This window comes from Glycine max, chromosome 20 (genome assembly GCF_000004515.6).
Source record: "Glycine max cultivar Williams 82 chromosome 20, Glycine_max_v4.0, whole genome shotgun sequence".
In the NCBI taxonomy this organism is placed as follows: Eukaryota; Viridiplantae; Streptophyta; class Magnoliopsida; order Fabales; family Fabaceae; genus Glycine; species Glycine max.
Window position 1 is genome coordinate 46096236 of NC_038256.2, and position 14442 is coordinate 46110677.

Below are 14442 nucleotides of genomic sequence, written 5' to 3' on the forward strand. Positions count from 1 at the left end.
CATGGATGGGCTAATTGATGAAAGGCAGTCAGCCTTTATTAAAGGAAGACACATCCTTCATGGTATTCTGATCCTTAATGAAGTGGTTGAGGAAGCAAGGAGAAATAAGAAACCTGTGATGATTTTTAAGGTGGACTTTGAAAAGGCCTACGATTCAGTTTCTTGGTCTTTTCTGGATTACATGTTGTGCAGAATGGGTTTTTGTCCAAAATGGAGATCTTGGATATCAGCTTGCCTCCACTCAGCATCGATATCAATTTTGATAAATGGTAGCCCTTCTAAGGAGTTTAATCCTTCTAGGGGTTTGAGGCAAGGGGATCCCCTAGCTCCCTTGCTTTTCAATATTGTGGGTGAAGGTATTACTGGAATGATGAGACAAGCAGTCCATAAGAACCTTTATAGAAGCTTCTTGGTTGGGAAGAAGAAGGAACCTGTAAATATATTGCAGTATGCTGATGATACTGTTTTTGTAGGGGAGGCTGTGTGGGAGAACATTCAAGTTTTAAAGGCCTTATTAAGAGGTTATGAGCTAGTTTCTGGGTTAAGGATTAATTTTGCCAAAAGTCAGTTTGGGATTATAGGTGGTGGAGTTAATTGGGCTTTGGAAGCAGCTAATATCCTGCATTGCAGACAGCTGGAGTATCCTTTCATCTATTTAGGCATACCTATTGGAGCTAATCCTTCAAGTCAGCTGGTGTGGGAGCCTCTCATCAATAAATTCAAGTCCAAACTAGCCAAATGGGCTCAAAGAAATATATCCATGGCTGGGAAGATCACTCTTATAAATTCTGTCCTTAATGCCCTTCCAACTTATCTTCTCTCCTTTTTTAGAATTCCTCAGAAGGTAGCCACAAAGTTGATCTCCCTCCAAAGGAATTTTCTGTGGGGTGGAGATAATGACCACAAAAAAATTCCTTGGGTAAAATGGGATGATATCTGTTTGCCTAAGAATGATGGAGGCTTGGGGATAAATGATATCTCTAAATTCAACATAGCTCTGATGGGTAGATGGATATGGGGCTTTGCGTCTGATCAGCAGCAGCCCTGGGTCAGAATTTTAACTTTAAAATATGGTGGTTGGTCTGAATTCCAGAATGGATCTGACAAAAGGGGCTTTTCCCACTGGTGGAAAGATATTAGAAAGCTGTATCACCAAGAAGACTGTAGTATTTTTAAAGACAATTTGTCTTGGAAGGTTGGATGTGGGGAAAGTATCAAATTCTGGACTGATACTTGGCTAGGGGGTCAATACAATCTGCAGCAGAAGTATCATCAGTTATTCCTTATAAGCAGACAGCAAAAGGATCATATTTCCCATATGGGCCATTTCAATCATAATATCTGGAATTGGGACCTGAGGTGGAGGAGGAATCTCTTTGATCATGAAAGTCTCTTGGCTGCTCAGTTTATGGAGGAGATCAGCTCTGTTCCTATTCAAAGACAGGTGAAAGATAACATGTTGTGGCTGGCTGAATCTAATGGTCAGTATTCTACTAGGTCTGCTTATAGCTTATGCATGAACACCACTTCAGCAAACCCTGATGGCAACATTTTTAAGGCAATATGGCAGCTGAATATCCCCCCCCGGGTGGCAATCTTCTGTTGGAGACTTCTTAGAAATAGGCTTCCTCCTAAGAAGAAGGGTCAGTATTCAGGAAGACACCTGTTCTTTATGTGGCTGTGTGCAAGAGGATGTGGGGCACTTGTTCTTCAACTGTAAAATGACAAATGTTCTGTGGTGGGAATCTATGAGATGGGTTCGGGTAGTTGGTCCCCTTTCCATTAACCCAATTCATCATTTATACCAATTCTGTGAGGGGTTTGGATCGAATGTGAATTATAGTTCAAGATGTGGGTGGTGGATAGCCTTAACCATTTCTATATGGCAGCATAGGAATCAATTGATTTTCCAAGGAAAACATTTTGATCCCTATAAAGTCATGGATCATGCTATTTACTTAGCTTGGTCATGGTTAAAGGCTTATGATAAAGATTTCAGCATTAATTTCCATCACTGGTCTTCTAATATATCTACTTTTGTTGATTAGATGGGTTTGGGTCTGAATTTTTATGTTGAGTTTGTGTGTTGTTTTGGAGGGTAGCACTCTGGTGCCTTGTAATTCTACTCTTTGGTACCTCTGGTACTGGCTTACCTATTAATGATATATATATATATTTGCAGCCTTCCAAAAAAAAAATAAGAGTGGTTCTACCAACCATAGAGATATTTCTCTGGTTCCATTTACTCAGCTTAGCGTCAAACTTGCTTATAATTGGATCCCAGACCACCCTTCTTCTTGGATTAACACCAATTGTAATTCCTAAGTAGCAGAAAGGAAGCTGTAACAGTGCACAGTTAAGGTAGACAGCAGCAGAATTGCACCATTCCTCAGGTTGGCCTATAGCACCAAACTGACTCTTTGCGAAGTTAATTCTCAACCCAGAAACCATCTCAAAGCTTCTGAGAATGACCTTCACAGCTCTGACATTCTCCATGGAAGCTTCTCCAAAGAACACAGTATCATCAGCATACTGAAGAACATCCACAGGAACCTTGTGCTTCCCCACCAGGAAGCTTCTAAAGCAGTTTTGAGATACTGCTTCCCTCATTAGCCCTGTCAGTCCTTCAGCCACTAAGTCAAAGAGTAGTGGAGCCAAAGGGTCTCCTTGTCTCAACCCTCTTTGAGGCTTAAACTCTGAAGTAGGGCTACCATTAACAAGAATAGAGATGGAAGCTGAGGTGAGACAGGCCCTTATCCATCCATCTCTCATGGAACCCCATTCTCTTCAACATATATATGAGAAAATGCTAGGAAACAAAATCATAAGCCTTCTCAAAATCCACCTTAAAGACCATACAAGACTTCTTGGATCTTCGAGCCTCCTCAATCACCTCATTAGCCACCAAGACTCCATGAAGCAATTGTCTGCCTTTTATAAATGCTGTCTACCTTTCATCTACATGATATGGCATGACTTTTCTCAGTCTGTTAGCCAGCAATTTGGCTATAATTTTATAAATGCAGCCTATGAGGGATATTGGTCTGAATTCGTTGATAGCTTGGGGATCTTTCACTTTAGGAATGAGAGCAATAAAGGAGGAATTGCTGCCTTTGGGGAAGGAGGCATTAACAAAGAATTCATCAAAAAATCTAAGGAAGTCAGGTTTGAGCTGCTGCCAGAAATGCTTAATAAATCTGAAGTTAAACCCATCAGGCCTTGGGCTTTTATCATTACCACAGCTCCACACAGCACGAGTGATCTCCTCTTCTGTAAAAGGTTCTACCATTCTGTCCCTTTGAAAAGCAGTCAATACATTGAACTGAACCCCATCTAAGTTAGGTCTTTGAAGCTGGGGTTCATGGAATCTATTTTGAAAGTGCTGTAAGACCTCAGCCTTTACCAAGAGAGGGTCTTCAACCCAAGATCCATCAATCAGTAAACCCCTGATAGCATTTCTCCTCCTACTATAATTGATTAGTTTGTGGAAATATAAACTGTTGCTGTGGTTAGTAGTTAGTTTGTGATCAGTTAGTAAAGAGGACATTAGTGTGTAACAGCTAAGTGACAGCTGTATCAACTAACTTTAGTTAGTTGACAGTTGGGTTAGTTAGATGTTAGATCATCTATGTAATCTGTAACTGTAATCTGTTGAGACTTGGGTTGAATAACATTAGAATTCTCAATCTCATTTTCTTCTCTTCTCTCAAAATTCTCTCAACTCTAATAATGAGTGAATTTGTGTAATTTCACAACAACAATGGAGGTCCTCTAACATTTTTTTAGGCTGCAGAGGCTCAAGAGGCTCTTGAAGAGGAGTCTCTTTCTAAAGTGGAGAGTGAAGTTAGACAAGAATTGAAACAAAATCTTCAAGGGGATGATGTTGGTTTCTCTCTTTGTCCCTGGTTATTTTTATCTTTTTTTTTTTTTTTAAACTTATGATTTGTGTATCTTGTCTGTAGTTGGAAACTGCTGTTGCTGATGAGATGGCTACTTTTAAAGAAGAGTGGGAAGCTGTTCTGGATGACCTTGAAACTGAAAGTGCCCACTTACTGGTTTGATTTCATTTTTGATTTTCTATAGATATTTTGGTTTGTAATATTTGCTTTTCTCTTTGTGCTGTTATCAATTTTTATCACTATCAATACTTAGAAATTGGTCTTATTTGTGTTCTGCTTCTTATGATATTGATTTGGGTCTTTCTATTTATTTCTTTTTGGCCATGATACTTATAATGTAAAATAGCCCTTAGAAATAAGTTCAGACCGAACTTGATTAAATTATATCTGAATTTGCAATAACCCAGATCACTGGTGAGTGGTGACAGATTGAGCTGTGATCTTAAACATGTTATGCTCACCTTTTATTTGAGCAGGGTCCAGGGGGTGGACAACAGCTTTGGAGTTTTAAAAATGCTAGTGATTACCTTTGCTTTATAGTTTTGCGTATAAAATACCTTGATTATAGAAGTCTATGATTTTGATCTCACCCTTTGTGCCTTGTATTTGAGATTAATTGACGTAATAAATGCTGAAATTCATTCATCACCATAATTTATTATTATTAAGCTTTAGCACAATGGTGTGTTGTTTCCTTGTGAACTGTGGTAATCACAACACAATGGTGTGTTGTTTTCAAAATGAATTGTTCAATGGAAGCAAAGTGCTGGATGATGCAATACTACTAACTTGGACATGGTTCAAATCAATGGAGAAAGATTTTGTATTACACTTTAACCGATGGTCCCCTAATCTAAGAGTAGGCTTCTGTACCTAGGTTGGGAGGATAGGGGCTGGCCTGTTGTAACAGGGTAATGTAGAGCTGGCTCGGATCCTTGTAATAACCATAGGAACCAGCTGGTTACATAATCCCCATATTGTATTTTCAGTACCACTGGTACTTCCAATATCTACGTAATATATATATTTTTGCCGAGCAAAAAAAAAAAACACAAGTTTTTGCTGCTGAAATAGCATCTCTGATATGAGTAAAAAGCTGAAACGGAAGTAAACCACAGATTGAAATCTAAGTCTGACTATGTATGAGCAAAGCTTCTGAAGCCAACATTGTTTGCTTACCTTGTCAATCAAAATCCGAAAACTTTAACCCTATAGGAATTTTGGCAACTGTGATGTCAAAGGAGGGTAATTTACCATAAGAATTTGCATATAATTCTTCATACTGTTTAGTAGAGGATTGTCCAACCTTTTGGAAAAGATTCTCACTTATGGAGAAGATAAGTTGAAAAATTCTTATTCAAAATAATGATAAACTCCGAAGTCAATGTTCTTCTCACCATATAAGCAGAAAATCATCAAATACAATTGGGTCTTAAGTACAATCCCAAAATATGTAAACTAGCATAAAATTCATGATCAGCTAATAAAATGATCCCTTAACTATTACAAGCCTAATTTAGGTTATAATGTTGGCGCCTTGTTATAAACTCAAGCAATTAGTAATTAGGTTATAATGGCCTGTTTATCTCTCTTACCTTGAGGTCTTGCCATTGTGCCACCGTGAACCACCAATTTATCACTTGTATTCAAATTCTTTGCATGGGCTATGGATTGATGGCGAATGGAATAAAGAACCGGCGAGAGTAAAAGAGGCAGCCCGACTATTTTTCTTACAGCGATTCCAAGAAAAGGATCATAATAGACCCCACCTAGATGGTATTCATTTCCAGTCTATTGGCCAGTAGCACAATGACATGTTAACAGGGAGATTTCTGGAGGAGGAAATAAAGGATGCATTTTGGGGATGTGGGAGTAACAAAAGTTCGAGACCAGATGGCATTAATTTCAAGTTCATCAAGAGATTCTGGCATTTAGTGAAATCGGATGTTCTACGGTTCTTGGATGAATTCTATGTTAATGGAATTTTCCCAAAAGGATGTAATGCTTCCTTCATTGTCTTAATCCCTAAGGTGACAAATCCGCAGTCTTTGGATGAGTACAGATCAATATCGCTCATTGGATGTATGTACAAGATAGTAGCTAAGTTATTGACAAACAGATTGAAGAAGATTATGCCAATCTTGATTGATGAAAGACAATCCGCTTTTATAGAAGGGAGACATTTGCTACAAATTGTACTGATAGCAAATGAGGTGGTGGAAGAAGCCAAAATGAGTAAGAAGCCATGTCTAGTTTTCAAAGTTGACTATGAGAAGGCATACGACTCGGTCTCATGGGATTTTCTCGTATATATGTTAAGGAGAATGGGCTTCTGTGATAAATGGATCCAGTGGATAGTGGCACGTTTAAAATCTGCATCTATTTCGGTACTAGTTAACGGCAGCCCCTTGGCGGAGTTCTCACCACAGAGAGGCCTTCGCCTAGGGGACCCATTAGCACTTTTTGTCTTCAATATTGTGGCGGAGGCATTAAATGGACTGGTGAGAGAGGCTACTCAGAGAAACTTGTACCGGGGATTCGCAATGGGATCAAGCAGAGTTGAGATAAGCATCCTTCAATATGCGGATGACACAATCTTTTTTGGAGAGACATTAAAGGAGAACATTAGGGAAATTAAGGCCATTCTCAGAATTTTTGAACTTGCATCAGGCCTTAAGATTAATTTTGCAAAGAGTTGCTGTGGAGCAATTGGAATGCCAGAGAGTTGGAAGTCTGAAGCAACCAGTTGGCTGAACTGTAGCTTGTTGTCCATTCCATTTGTCTACCTAGGAATACCTATTGGTGCAAATCCGAGGAGGGGCCAAATGTGGGATCCTATTATAGCAAAGTGTGAGAGAGCATTATCCAAGTGAAAACAAAGACACCTGTCTTTTGGGGGGAGAGTAACCCTTATCCAGTCAGTCCTAAATTCTATTCCCATTTACTTTCTGTCTTTTTTCAAGATACCGAAGAAGGTGGAGGACAAGCTAGTTGGATTGCAACAAAGATTTTTATGGGGAGGTGGTCCAGATAATAACAAGATTGCGTGGATTAAATGGGACAAAGTTTGCCTACCAAAAGAAAAGGTGGGACTGGGCGTGAAGGACATAAACACCTTCAATCTTGCCCTGCTAGGCAAGTGGAGGTGGAACCTATTCTAGCAGGAAGGACAACTATGGGCAAGGATCTTGGAGTCAAAATACGGTGGGTGGAGGGGATTGGATGAAGCATCGGGGTGTATCAAAGACTCAATGTGGTGGAGGGATCTAAAGATAGCTTTTCAGACTTAACAACAGGGACAAAAGCTCAAAAGAGGGATACAGTGGAGGGTGGGGAGTGGAGATAGGATTAAATTCTGGGAGGATGAGTGGCTAGATGGAGAGGCATCACTGGTAACAAAGTACCCCAGATTGTACCTTATCTCGTGCCAATAGAATCAATTCATCCAGCAGATGGGAGGCTTTAGGGTTGGGGAATGGGAGTGGAACTTATCATGGAGGCGGACACTGTTTGACAATGAGATACCAATGGCCACTAATTTCCTAAGAGACATCGACAGTAGGACTATACAGGTGAATAGAAGGGATGATTGGGTGTGGATGGCAGACAATAGAGGGCAATACACGGCGCATACTGCTTACAATCTAATGAGGGGGACAGAAGTTGACGGGATACAGGATGAGGCCTTTGAGGAGCTGTGAAAACTAAAGGTGCCAACTAAATATGCAGTATTTGCTTTGAGACTACTCAGGAATAGGCTGCCTACAAAAATAAATTTGCATAGGAGACAAATAGAGGTCATGGATAGGAGCTGTCCATTTTGCAGAAATATGGAAGAGGATGCAGGACACTTGTTCTTTCATTACAGGAAAATCATTCCTATCTGGTGGGAATCATTATCATGGGTAAACATCTCTGCAGCTTTCTCGAATGACCCAAAGCAACATTTCCTCCAACATGGGTTGATAATGGCTGGGGGGATACAAACTACTAGATGGAGATGCTGGTGGCTGACAGTAACTTGGAGTATTTGGCAGAAGAGGAATAAGATTATATTCTCCAATGACTCCTTCGACGCCAACAAAGTGATTGACGATGCAGCTTTCCTATTGTGGACATGGTTATCCAATTTGGAGAAGGACTTCTCACTACATTTCAATCAGTGGTCTAGTAACATTAGAGAAGGGTTTTTGTATTAATAATGAAAAGACACTTACATTAGTAGCAATTCCTATCATGATGTAGCCTGCTTGGTTCCTTCATAGACTCTATTTAGTCTGTTTTGGAACCATTTGCACGGCCATCTACCTATATGTATTTCAGTACCCCTGGTACTCTTTTATCTATATATAAATACTTATCTTTGCTGATAAAAAAAAAACATTCCAAGTTGCTAAGATTTTTGTTTGGTTGTTGTGGCAATTTTGTTGGAGCTGTTATAAATTCTGTCTTTGTTGAAATGTGCTTGTATTTTTCTTCTGCTATTTATTGATATGATCTTGTGTAGGAACAACTTGATGGGGCTGGCATTGAGCTTCCTAGCCTTTATAAGTTGATTGAAAGAGAAGCTCCTAATGTTTGCTCCACTGAAGCATGGAAAAAGAGGAATCATTGGGTTGGCTCTCTGGCAACTGCTGAAATTTCTGAGTCAATTGCTGATGCTGAGAAACATCTGCAAGTAAACAGACCTGTTAGAAGGTATGGTTCTTATATGGCATTGGATCTAGAAACAATCAAATATGTTATCTTATAAGTTTTTGGTGTTGGTTCAGGCGGCATGGTAAATTATTGGAAGAGGGTGCTAGTGGCTTTCTCCAAAAAAGACTCTGTGATGAATCCCAAGAGCCAGTAAAGAATGAGGGGGATTGGGATCTGTTCAATAAAATAGTTTCTGATGGGAGTGGCACTGATGCTTCATTTGGCAGTAAGCATTGGGCTTCTGTTTATTTGGCCAGCACTCCACAGCAAGCTGCCTTGATGGGACTCAAATTTCCTGGAGTTGATGAGGTGGAAAATACATTTTTGACTGTGTTTACTGCTGCTTTTTATATTCTTTTTATTGTATGTATATGTCAAAGGAATCAAATGATGAGGAAGAAAGTTTAATTACTGGAGCGAGCTGTTGTTATTTTTTTCTATTCATCGTTTGTTTTTCCCACCTACCCTTGAATTTGAGATGCCCTGAATTTGGATTCTTGATGATTTGGACTATATGTAGTTCTGTACGAATATATAAATAAATGTCAGGAAATGGCTGGGTAATGTCAGTGATGTTATTTTTATCCAATAAAAAAATGGCATTTGTAATTCATCTGTTCTCATGTTTCCTTGTAAAAATCATTTGTTGGGTTTTACTCAGTTACCGTCCCTAACATTGTAAAATGTAGCATGCACTGCCTTTCCTTTTCCTGCTACTTACCTTGAATACCTGTTTAAATTTGTTAATTTGCCTCATAATTTGGCATTGCCCTGGTGTGCATCAATCCTATGATTGTTGAGTTGTTGTTTAAGAATTGATGAATTATCTTTTGCTCTGATTGTATGGTTTTGTTCTATATGTAGAAATTTGGTTAAGTTTTATGATATATGGAATTTCGATCTTTTCAATGCATTCTTAAATTGTAGGCTTTTACATAATTTAATACATTATGACAGCTGTTTCGTAAAGCATGTTCTTCACCATAGGTGATGTATGCTTACCATGTTAGTTACCTTTTTCTTTTTGGAAATTCTTTTTCTTTAGGTGGAGGAGATTGATGATGTTGATGGAAATTCTACGGATCCATTTATTGCAGCTGCCATTGCAAATGAAAGAGAATTAGATCTTTCTGATGAGCAAAGGAGACAATTTAAAAAGGTAGTTATCAATTCATTATTTATTTGTCGAGCAAAATGGGATGCTGATCCTTGAAAGTGTTCTACACTAACAACCTACCTGATAAAAATGAAGTATATGATTTAGTGTGAATTTGGATTAACTTAATTTGAATTAAAAGAGCTTTGGAAAAAAGTGATTATTTCCTAAAATTAAATTGTTCCCGAAATGTTTAGTCTTTAAATTATGTAATAAATGTAATTAAGTGGTTGCCAAAATGTTCAGTCTTTAAATTATGCAAACATGTTTCATGTTAGTTTTCTTGGTATCAGCTTTGAGTTTTGATGAATAACATGAAATGAGTTTGAATAATTTAAGGATTAAATCATATTATTAAGTGAGAGACTAACAGAATTGGCTAACAACTAACTAACTAACTAGTTACAACTGACTAGCTTCTACTAGAAGTAACTAACTAGCTTCAACTAGAAGCCGGAGGAAACTGCAGTTGAATAACTGCAGCTCCTTATAGTACTCTAATAAATATATTATCTATTATCTTTATTTCATTCCTTTTGTGTTCTCAAAATTATCTTTACGATCGGAGCGACACCTCGGAGAGAGATTGGATGGTGAAGGCAGAAATTGAGATCAACCTGAAATCGCAAACGGGGATCTCGAACGTAGTTTGCAAAGGTGGGCGAGTTGAGATTGCAAACAGAAATTGCAATCTGACGGAGATCGCAAATGAAGTCAGCAAATAGAGATTGCAGACAGAAATCGAGAACCTAAACCACAAAATGAGATTGCAGATCACAAAAAGAGAGAACTGCGATTGCAAGGAGAAAACCACAAACAAGAGAAAAGATCCAATCAGAACTTGCGATGTAATCACGAAGATCACTCAAAGAAGGTTGAATTTGCAAGAGAGATCGCAAGATCTCAGTCGTGCTAGCAAAAAAAAGGGGGATAGGTCGCTAGGGTTCAGACCCTGCTCTGATTACCACAATCGAAATGTTAGAGAGAGAAATATGAAATGAAAACTGAGAGTTGTATTTCTGAAAAAGGCAAATACAAAGGAGGTTCAGCTATATACAACTGTCTACAACAGATGACTAATTAGACTAAGTCTAACAGACTAATAACAATATTAATTGTTTACAAAACATAGTCATGTATCATGAGTGCAGAATGGCAATGTGCCACAAAAATATTTGAAAATAGGTGTGTTTTTGAATGGCAGCCCCCTAATGGTGCAATAGCAGTGCTAGAGTGAGATATTTCGAAACACATATTTTTCCTTTCCCCTTTTCATAACTCGGAGAAACCCTAGTTGGATGCTAGTTTCCCTCGCCTCTCTGTTCTCTCTGCTGTGTGACCAACACCCAGCCATCTTTGGCACTATTTTCAGTGGTGACATTCGCACTCCATTATTTTTTCTGTTCCGAACTATGAACCCCAGTTTAGCATGCTTGGGGTCATCTGCTTCACTCTGCTATAGTGCTATGTGAGATTGATAACTATGATATGACTGCAAAATTAGTTATGGTGTTTGACATTTGGCCTTTTGAATATTCATGCATACTCTGAACAGATGCACACAAGCACCAACTGATATGCTTACATGTACCAAACCGGGCTATGATACTAGTTCATATAGTGGTATTTCATGTTATAAATATTTTGCATATCTATATTTTTTTTTCTTCATTTCAATATTTTTTTTTTGATCAGCAAAGATAAATATATTTATATATATGAGAAATAAGTACCAGAGGTACTTGGAATACATATAATTGGATGGTCATAATCTGGTTCCAAGTCAGACTAAAATAGAGTCTGGATAGGAACCAAAAAGGCTGCACCCTGCCATGAATTAAAATGCTAATACAAAAAGGCTTCATGTCAATATGTTTGCCCTTGTTTAGGAAGTTAATTATATTTTCATGCACTTTCTTTACAGGTCAAAGAAGAGGATGATGCAATTGTAGATAGGAAACTTCAAATCCGTTTGAAACATAGGAGGCAAAAAAGGAAAAGTAAACAGGTGAGTTTTATGACTTAATTCTCCTTTTTTTTTTGCTTGACCCAGAACTTGTGACATTGCTTGTGTCTTTTGTTATGGATGTTATTTTTGAGATGTTTTACGCAAATGATTTATGATTATTTCGGTATCATTTACCCCAGTTAATGATCTCGTGTATAGGTTAAATAAAAAGTGGTTCTTGGTATTCATAATTGAGTATTGGACCCTAATTGGAAATCGTATGACTTATTGATGATTGAATTGATTTGGTTTTGTTCCTTTGACATTGTCATATCCTTTTACTAATTTGGAGTGTAATTCAGCGAGAAATGAGCACACCTATGCTGTTGACGGAGAACCACATACAGAAACCTTCATTTGTTGATAATTTAAGCCCTGCTGTGAATGAAGGAACTAGCGATGATGGGAAAATTGTGTCTGACAGTGGCAAGGATGCATGTGTGCTTATGGAGGCTGATAAAATTAAAGTTTTTGATGCCAGTCATCATGTTGACAAAGAAAAACTTACGAGTACTGGTGGCTTGTCAGATGATATTGAACAGAGAGGAATCAAACGTGTAAACAGTGGGGAGCTTGATGCTGACAATAAAAAGTGTCGGATTGTTGTTATTGACAGTAATAATGAAGCAGAGGTCACTGAAAATAAATTAGATTGCAATACTCAAGAGGTAAAAGAAGATTTATGTAACAATGGTGGTGCTTCTCTTCCTTCGGAGTGTCTGGATGAAAAATTTTGGTGCACAGTTTGTGATAAAGTGGCCCTTGAAGTGCATCCACACCCTTTCTTGAAAGTGATTACTTGTGGAGATTGCAATTGCTTATTAAAAGAAAAGACACATAAAAAGGTATGAGCCTAAATCTACTAATGTTTTGCTTGGAAGTTGTACTAGAATTCTGTGGGATATTTGGTTCATACCTGTGTACTTTTGTTTTAGTATATTAGTAAAATTGAGCTTTACTGTTAATAAAATTCAACGACAGTTTTTCAGTTTGAATCCATAAGGTTTTGGTCATCCCATTTAAGGACAAGCATCTATTTTGATTGTGTAAATTGGTAAATAATTCTGTCTGGGTTTGCTTTGGAGGAGGAAGAAGCTATTCATTTAAGCAACCTGAAAAAATATTGTTTTTCTAAGTAGTGTGTTTCATTAAATATTAATAGATGGCGTTTCCCTCATTTGAGCTAGACTGATCTTCCACAGCATCTCAATCTCAAGTTAATATTTCTATATCCATAAAGGAGGCTCAAAACTCAATTTAAATGCTTACCTGTCACAGGATCAGGGACAAGATTGTTCTGAGGGTTACTGTACATGGTGTGGAGGAAGCAGTGAATTAGTTTGTTGTAAATTATGCAAGATTTTATTCTGCACCAAATGTTTAAAGAAGAATATTGGTGTAGAATTGGTTCCTGGAGTTGAGGACACTAGCTGGCATTGTTGTTGTTGCCATCCAAATCTTTTGCAAAAGCTGTCCTTGCAACTAGCGAAAGCTGTGGGGGCTGCTGATTTAATAGTTTCCAGTTCTGGTAGTGATTCAGATAGTTCAGATGATTCAGATAATTCAGATGACTCAGATGATTCAGATGCGAAGGTTAATGTTACAATCAGGTGAAGTCATCGTTACAAGCTTAATTCATTGACAGCACTTCCTATGGCGTGGTCATTTTCTTGAATATCTAATTGCCTCATGCTCGTGCTTCTTATCCTGAGATTGCTGATTGCCTTTTTGTGCTGCATATGACTCTTTGATTTCCTTCTTCAACATCATGGCTTATATAGTTTTCTTTTTAAAATTTTTAATTGTTTATGCTTACTAACTGTAATTATTGACAATTTATGGTTGAGACTTGGCTATTAATGATATTGGCGGATGGTTAATGATGCTTAAATCTGTACATACTTTTTCCATATGGTTATTGTTGTATTAACATGTTCTGATGATTAAGAAAATGAAGGTAGTTGCTGACCAAAAAAAGAAAATGGAGGTGGTTGGAAAATATTTTATTTTTTGTTTTCTCTTGATTTTTGGAGCGTACATCTCAATTTGGCAAATTTATTTGCTGATTTGTATGTGTTGGAATTACACATTGTATGGGTACTTGTTCCACACATTGCATGGGTACTTGTTCCAATAAAGAATAGTTATTAATGTACCTAGTTAGTCACATATTCATGTATCTAGGAATTCACATGCATGTACATAGGTACTAGAACTTTATTAATATTCTTGTAAATTTCACATTTTATTTACTCCCTAAGTCTATATAAATATAGATCAGCTGAGTGGGTTAAGCACTCAAGCATTTCACAACCTCTAGTCTCTTCAATAGTATGGGTTTCTGTTGAATATTTTTGTCTTTACTGTTTTTCATCTTAGATCTTCTTTTAGTCATTCCTTATAAGATTTCATGTAGTTTTCTCTTTTGATATGAAATCATGTGCATGGAATTCTCAGGTTCACAGGTATTTTTTTTGTTGCACTATTCTAACTTTACAATTACTGCCAGTTATCATCAATAATCTCCACATATGAATTGCAGAGATATTCATTATCGGATCTTATCTTTTTTCTTTACAGCTCCAAGCGAAGACACAAAAAGAAGATTCGGAGGATACTCGATGATGCTGAATTAGGAGAAGAGACAAAGAGGAAAATTGCAATTGAAAAGGTGAGATTTT

At 37.7% G+C, this 14442-nt stretch overlaps 1 protein-coding gene across 4 annotated transcripts in view; it reads left to right on the forward strand.

The window, feature by feature from the left end:
- The window catches only part of LOC100818409 (protein CHROMATIN REMODELING 20), a 45466-nt gene that overhangs the window by 9410 nt on the left and 21614 nt on the right, over positions 1-14442 (forward strand). For 2 of the 4 annotated variants that reach the window (XM_006606412.4, XM_003555529.5), the window contains exons 4-12: positions 3787-3882; positions 3963-4055; positions 8407-8597; positions 8672-8906; positions 9643-9756; positions 11678-11761; positions 12064-12606; positions 13040-13371; positions 14342-14432. In XM_006606412.4, the coding sequence (XP_006606475.1) occupies positions 3787-3882; positions 3963-4055; positions 8407-8597; positions 8672-8906; positions 9643-9756; positions 11678-11761; positions 12064-12606; positions 13040-13371; positions 14342-14432 (1779 nt within the window). The remainder of the gene's footprint in view (positions 1-3786; positions 3883-3962; positions 4056-8406; positions 8598-8671; positions 8907-9642; positions 9757-11677; positions 11762-12063; positions 12607-13039; positions 13372-14341; positions 14433-14442) is intronic. The other 2 variants (XM_006606413.4, XM_014772620.3) reach the window with 2 other exon arrangements.